Source organism: Colius striatus, chromosome 2, assembly GCF_028858725.1.
Source record: "Colius striatus isolate bColStr4 chromosome 2, bColStr4.1.hap1, whole genome shotgun sequence".
Taxonomy (NCBI): domain Eukaryota; kingdom Metazoa; phylum Chordata; class Aves; order Coliiformes; family Coliidae; genus Colius; species Colius striatus.
In genome coordinates, this window is record NC_084760.1 from 93,139,323 (window position 1) to 93,146,786 (window position 7,464).

The window sequence follows — 7,464 nt, forward strand, 5'->3', positions numbered from 1 at the left end:
CAGTTGGGCTGTGTTGGTGAGGCAGCATGAGAAGGGCATGCCTTCATGCCTAGCCTGCAGTGTACTTCCACTTTTGAAACCTCTAGCCCAGCACTTCACACGACCAGCCTGTTCTGCAGTGTTTTATTAGCCAAGTAATGCTAAAGACTGTGCTAAAGACTGAAGAAGAAGTGAAACAGAGCTTATACTTTAATTCTTTTTTTAACCTAGCAAATTTCTACCTGCATCTTAGCCACTATTATTTTTCCTTCCATGCTCCTAGATTCAAAAGACCCTAACTTTGTGGAAAAACAGACCAAAATCTACATAGAGATGTGCTCTCATCTCTGCACAATAAGCCCGTTGCACAAATCAGGGCACTTCTCGGAGGACACAAAAATTGTTGCCTTTCACATCACTCAGGCAAAATCTGTTCTAATATGGGCCCAACTGTAATACAAAATAATGATGCCCATGGAAATTCAGACCTTGAAAAACTGAATATTCACATCCTTACTGACACACTGCAAATACATTTGAAACCGTCTTGTTTCCCAGGATAATAGCTACATAATTAGGCTAAGCCTTCACACTTTCTCTTTGAACCCATTGGATTTATTTACCAAAAATCTTTGCATAGTTATGCCCAGCAAATGTCTTGGAGAACCGTTTGTAACAAAATTCAAAGCTTAAATAGTGGGATTCACTCTTGACTAAGTACTGGCTTTTATTCAAACTGAGAGCTGCTCATACTTCATCCCTTGCAGCCTCTTTAAATCCTCTGTTTGACAAATTGAAGGTGCCATGCAGGTTCTAATACACATTACACAAAAAGGGCTATTATAAAATTCCGGACTTTTTCTCGTTTGCATGACAAAGGGGGAATGGCAAATCCTCCAACTGGACCACATAATCACTCTCCTGTGAAAAGCCTACAATCCACATCCTCTGTTTTCTTCTTAGCTGAGCTTCAACTGTGTTTGGCCAATAATTTTATTTTAGGTGTGAAGCCCATAAATCACCTTCCAATACACATTGGACAGTGCAGAGTCCTGGTAGGTTAGATATCAGCACAGGAAAAATTGCATCCGGATCTGGGAAAGCTGGGGCAATCAGGCATTTTCATTTCAAGTTCTCATGTTCTTTTGAAGAACCCTCACTACACGGTAGGACCACTCTCTGGAGAAAAGACTAATTGGATGGATAAAGGTTTATAGGATCAGGTTTTCTTTATACCCAGGTGACTGTAACTCTATAAACATAACAAATCCACCGCTGGAACTGAGGCAGCCGACGCTTAGCGTATCTGAAGGAAACTTTGTCAGCCACTTGAACATTGCTTAGATACAGTTTGGGACCCAAAGCCTCTGAAGCATTTCATTGTGTCCTATTGCATTTGTGTCCACTGCATTTGTCCTATCCCCCAGGTATCAATAATGTGTAGTTCACTGGGGAGGCGGTCCTGAGGGTACAGCCAGGCCTACAGAGCCTTCCTAACGGGCTGAGAGGATCACAAAGGTTTCAGAAAAAAAAACCCTTTCCTCCTCTTATTCACAAGAGCAGAAGTTTTTGACACTAGTTGAAGCTGAGGTGATCAAATGAAGTGAATATTTTTCATTGCTATTTGTGTCTTGGGAATGAATATAACAGAAAATATTGATTCATTCAGAGAAAGATGCTACACAAAAGGAAACATTAAAGAATGTACTGCCCTGAGCCCTGCACAAACTGTTAGTTTGTAGCCTATGTTTCCATTTTAGCCTTAAAGCTCCATTCAGCTGAATGAGGTGCCCCTTTAACATCTAATGGAGGCTTTGTCATGTTTAAGGGGATAAGTTTCTTAAAAGGTTATGAAGACAAAATGAGCAGTGTTTAGGCTCTTTCAAACAGCTTTGTTGCCTTCCTCTTTGTATGAAACAGGCTGCCTTGGCTGACACTTGCTTTAATGGGGGTTGAGCCTCAGTGGTGTGCTTTTGTACAAGTTCCTTACCTCAGGTTCTCCAGCCAGAGTTTTCTCAGGGCTCATCATTCAGCTTGGACATTACATGAAACTGGACCAGCAGTAAAACATTTATGGAGACATCAAAAATCCAAAGAGCTTTTGATACTGAAGACACCTGTATGTATGCTCAGGCATGTTACTGCTGCAGAGGATGAGAATCTGCCCCAAGTACCATTGCTCCTTCACACTTTTATCAATCACATGTTGTTTTTTTGAATTCACTTCTCCAGGGACTGGTTTAAAAAATAGGGTTCTGCATCTTATGCCAGCAAGGAGCAAGGAAGCAAAGGATGTGAGCTTCAGTTTTAAAGGCTGACTTCAAGGCATACATCCATTCACCTCCCTTCACCCTGCCTCCACCAGCCTCCAGGTTGGCTTTGCTTTCTAGACACAGCTTTCTAGTGTGGTTGTTAATAGTGCTCAAAATACCAATATTCTTCATCCATGTCACGGTTTCTTTTGTTCACTGAAAGGTGATCTGCCTTCACATAAAACCTCCTTCTTTTAAGCACAAGTGTTATGAAGCCCACAGGATTCCATAAAGAGTGATGGGACATTTTTCTAAAATGTCATGCCTGTACATCTTCCACTTTCTGTGATTCAGAAGTGGTGTAAATGGCCATAAACCACTCAACTGCTATGATTCACTGCCCCAATTCAGACGCTTGATACAAACATTCAGATATCAAAGCAGTACCTAGCCCCCCAAAAAAGATTTTAAATGATTTTTTTAGTGCTTGCCATAAAGATGGACTTCCAGCTAAAGCATTATTCTCCTGATTGATACTGTTTATTTTAGGCAGCAAATCCCAGTGGTAAAGATTGACACTTCCTTTAAGAATCGTATGGAGCAGTGCATAAAGTGATGTAGTCTGCAGATGTGTTTCCTCCCTGACCTAGGCTGAACAGGAGACACTGATCACTCAGAGGTTTGCTGGGCAAAAGTTTACAGAGAATTACAGAAAGATGGAAACTTCTTCCCTGTGATGGAATCTGGAAGCTCCCCTAAATCTTCTTGTATTAACTTTGCAGTAAAAGGTGTTAAACTGGCATGTGTGTACCGACGGGGAGTGATCCTTTCAAGTCCTCTGCTTCGTCCCCACATGTGGAATTTGTTGTGCCAGTGGGACGAGGCTGGCTATAAAACCCCAGCACGGGGAACCTCCATCCTGCTCCAGCAGCCTGATCACCACGTCTCTGCCGAGAGCAGCCTGGGGAGATCACCCCCTTTGCCTCTGCCAGGCAGGCGTCTGCTTTGCTGACAGAGGAGGATGGACGCCAGGGTCACTCGGATGCTCTATGTGCTTTGCCTGATCATCACGGTCCAAGCCTTTACCCAGGAAGGATTCAAGGAGGTGTTGCTGAAGCAGCTGGGGCTCTCTGAGGTCCCTACATTTCATAAGAGGGACTTGGTGGATTTAGTTATCCCAGACCACGTAACGAACAGATACATCTCCATGCTGAAGCGCCACAGGGTGAAGCGCCGAGCTTTGCCGAGCCTGGCTGGCATCCTCAGGGGCACCCCTGGCAACGCAGGTAACATTTCTCCCGCCGCTATCGCTGTCAGAAACTCACAAAGTCCTGTGCCACTGCCAGGGGCAGCTGTGTGGGGGTAGGGGCAAACCCGTGGCAGGGATGAGGCTTGGGTCTGGCCTCAAACCCGAGCTGGGTAGAAGAGGTGCATGTAACGGTAGCTTAAAGATGAATGTGCGCTAGCAAATCCTTGCACCTGGAGAGGGCGTCCCACGATCCTTGCAAAGGGCAAGCTGCCGCTGGAGCCTAATAGAAGAGGCACCTGGCACCCAGGCAATATTTTTTGACAGATTGAAAAATCATGTTAAAAAACAAGTCAGTAGAAAGTGCAGACCTTGCAGATTTGGAGTCAAAACTCCAGAAATCCCTCTGGTAGGAATCACACCTCTTTGAGGATGTTTCATTCTCCCCTGTCTTTTTTTTTTCTGTCTGGGAAAAATATCAAGAAGGAAATCAGCTGTGCAGACACAACACTTAGAGCTTGTTTCACTTTCAAAGGACATGCATAGCACCCTTGGCAGCAGATGAAAACAGTTTATCGTTGCAAGCAGTGCAGCTTTCTGCTTTCATGCCCAGCACTGGCACAAATAGATGTGCACCCCTCGGAGTTTGCTCCAGTTGGGGTCAAATTATACAGGGCATTTCTTTCCTCCAGATTGCAGAGACTCAGAAGAATTAGGGCATTTGCAAGACACTGATTGGAGCATGCATTAGAAAAGGTGTGTTTAGTGACTGTCCCAGCCACAGGGGCTGGATGTGGGCGTGGAAGGAGTGTGTTGTGATGATAATTATGGACAAAGTGTGGGGGCTTTGCTCACCAGGATGGCAATGACAGGCTGTCTTTTTTTGTTCCCAACTTTCACAGGCCTGACAGCAGAAGCCTTCTACTCTGACTCCACCACTCGCCAGCATCTGATCTTTGACATGGAGGGCAGAATACCTAAAAACAGTGAAGTGACAATGGCTGAACTGAAGCTCTTCAAAAAGCCTCTGGACAGAGCAAACCTGCCTGTCAAGCAGCCTCACAGGCCCGTCTCCAACGCCAGAGTCAGCGTGTACTGGGTGCAACGGCATCACGATGGTACCAACAGGACTTCCCTGATAGACTCCAGGTAAGAAAGGGACCTCTCCTGAAGGCAGGGCTCTAGGTACAGGGCATGGGTCTTGTGGGCCGGGTTTGGGTGTCATGTGTTTGTGCCTTTAGTCAGTCTGATGGGGTTACATCTGTACAATCAGGCTCTACATCCCTTAAACCTAGAATAAGTTTGTGTCAGGTGATGCCATGTACTGCTAGGTCTTCCCCTCTAAAACTCTCTACCTGGTTCACTTCTCTCTCTAATACACCTGGCTTCCTGGATGCTGGTACTCATTCCATTGGCCATCTCATTAGCTGGTTTAAGTAGGGAAATTATGCAAAATGCATCTGATTCTATAGCCTTGAGCTCTGTGGAAGCTTTACAACCCTTGAAGGCAGAATTAGACCCCTTCAAGGTAGAATTAGACATCAAACCAATTTTCTGGGTGGGTAGAAACTTAGAGCCCTAATGCCTCTAGGACAGGAGCAGGTGGGAGTAGTGGTGTTGACCACTACTACTCAGGCTGCACATAATCCTGCACTGCCATGTTTCTGAATGGGCATGAATTAACACCTTGACATGAGCATGCACAGAGGGGTTTATTAAACCCTTCAGTGTCCGTTAGATCTACACTCTTCTTTTTAAGAGCGAGTTAATTGCCGTGGGTGCCGGCCCAGAGTGCTGAGCAGAAATTACGGTGTGATCGAGGCACATGACAATCTAAGGGAAGCAGATTATTCTGCTGTGGTAACAGCGCCGTGAGCCCAGGCTTTATCTGATGGGCTGTTCTCTAATGCCAAGCCCTTGTCGTGCAGGCTGGTTCCTATCCGCGAGTCGGGCTGGAGGAACTTTGATGTGACGCAGGCCGTGCATTACTGGCTGCGAAACAAGAGGCGGGAGCCAATGTTCCTGGAGGTCTGGATTGAAGGAGAAAGAGCCGGCAGCCACGCCTCGGAGATGGCCAAAGCCGTGCACTTCACCTCTCAGGACCCCAAGGACAAAGCCCTAGGCAAACCTGAGCTAGTGCTTTACACCCTTGACTTGGAAGACTATGGGTACGTATGAAACCTAAATCCATACATAAACAATCCAAAGCTACACGTTTCCAGTGTAACTTTACCCTTGAATTACTGTATCGTGTGTGCCAGCCAGCCCAGGGCGTGTGGTTCTTGCCACTGCAATTAAACCCCTGTGAAAGAAGGAGTTAAAAAGTTGCTGCTGAATCACACCTCTCCTCTTCCTGTGTTTGTAGTCTGAATACTCAAACACAACCCATGCCCAGGAAATGTCTCAGGGCACACCTGTGCTATTAATGTAGGGGGTGGAGGTCTGAGGATTACTTCTTCCAGTTTCCAGTTAGGGCATCAGTTCTTGTTTCTCTCTTGACACAGGGGCCCTGGGGACTGCCCGGAGGAGGCGGTGGCAGGGAAATTCACCTGCTGCCGGCAGAAACACTACATCAGCTTCCGTGAGCTCTCCTGGGCGCAGCACTGGATCATCGAGCCGGCCGGGTACCAGGCTTACCGCTGCTCAGGGGGCTGCAGGCAGCCTCCCAGCCTGCTGCGGCGCTTCGGCTACAGGGAGCGCACCTGCGCCGTGGCAGAGACCTCCCCGCTCCCCATGATCTACCTTGTCAAGAGGGGCAACCGCACTGAGATCCAGGTGGCCGAGTTTCCCAACATGGTCGTGGAGAAGTGCAGCTGCGTCACTAATGGTGTGGCACTGGTGTGAGATGCGGGCGGCCGCCTGGGATGTCACCCGCCCCCCCGATTCCCCACAGCCCGGCTCGGGGCTGCCCCGGGGCCATGAAGGTCCCAGGGGACCCCCAGACAGCCACCCGCAAGGGTCAGCAGCAGCTGGGGCTGCTACCCCGCAAAGAGGGTGCACTTAATGGCACTGTCCACATAGATGGGCTCATAGGACCCTCCATCACCACAAAAACCTATATGAGGGGCACCTATGGAGCCTGATGCTTCTCGGGGCCCCCTTCAATGCTCTTCAAATTTAATTGAATTCAGAACCACATCCAATTTCTTTCAGTCCCCATCCCAGAGTATTGCAAACAGCTGCAGGCAAAGGAGGAGTGATCATCACCAGGTGAAGCAGCAATGCATGGGTTCAGTTTTTCATTGGTAGACTCTTGGTTTTGGTCCTCATCTGTCCAAGTCATGCTTATGGTGAATTGAAGAGCAGAAGCACTTATGTGTATATATTGTGTATACATACAGAGACACATGTACATATGTACAGTGTACAAGTATACGTGTGTGTTGCCCACACACATATTGGATCCATAAGTATTGTCTACATACATACATATATGTACATAAAGCAGTCTCTAGAGCTGAAACGTATATATGTGCACATGTATTGTATGCATATATAAATACACACATGTACATCGAATGTTATCGGGAACTCAAACCATTACATTTTTGGCCCCTGCACCACGGAGTTAACAACAGGTACAGGCAGAGTCCTAAGTCAATGAGAATGTTAGGACTTGGGTTTGCTCCCATGAGTAACAGTTTGCAGATTCAGATCCTTATTTTTCTGGTTGTGTGTTACAGTTATTTAAATTCAGGGATGTTTTCCAAATATTGTGTGTTTTCAAACTCAAAGAAATAATAAAATACAATTATTAAGGGAGTCATGTGTTTGCTTCTATTTATTCTCAGGTCTAAAAGTGGAGGGAAAAGAACCTGTCATATTTCAGAATGTACCCTAGTGCCCAGCTCCTATCAGCACACTCACAGTAACAGCTCCTGTTACCTGTGTGATCCTGCCTGCTCCTGGTGAAGCTCCAGAGATTGGGGCTGAGCTGAATCAGCAGATGAGTAGAGCACTTCCCCCTGAGCTGCTGCACAGTTTAAG

The 7,464-nt window shown here is 46.6% G+C and overlaps 1 protein-coding gene across 1 annotated transcript; it reads left to right on the forward strand.

Moving 5' to 3' along the window:
* The first annotated feature begins 3,252 nt into the window (after positions 1–3,252).
* Positions 3,253–6,321, forward strand: LOC104562414 (left-right determination factor 1). Its single transcript, XM_061990661.1, has 4 exons — positions 3,253–3,517; positions 4,392–4,626; positions 5,406–5,645; positions 5,982–6,321. The coding sequence occupies exons 1-4, from the start codon at positions 3,253–3,255 to the stop codon at positions 6,319–6,321; spliced, it is 1,080 nt and encodes a 359-aa protein (XP_061846645.1).
* Positions 6,322–7,464: the final 1,143 nt, after the last annotated feature.

Coding starts and splice junctions, on each gene's coding strand:
- LOC104562414 (XM_061990661.1), top strand. CDS start 3,253: ATGGACGCCAGGGTCACTCGGATGCTCTATGTGCTTTGCCTGATCATC. Junction 4,627..5,405: donor ACTTCCCTGATAGACTCCAG/GTAAGAAAGGGA, acceptor CTTGTCGTGCAG/GCTGGTTCCTATCCGCGAGT. Junction 5,646..5,981: donor CTTGACTTGGAAGACTATGG/GTACGTATGAAA, acceptor CTCTTGACACAG/GGGCCCTGGGGACTGCCCGG.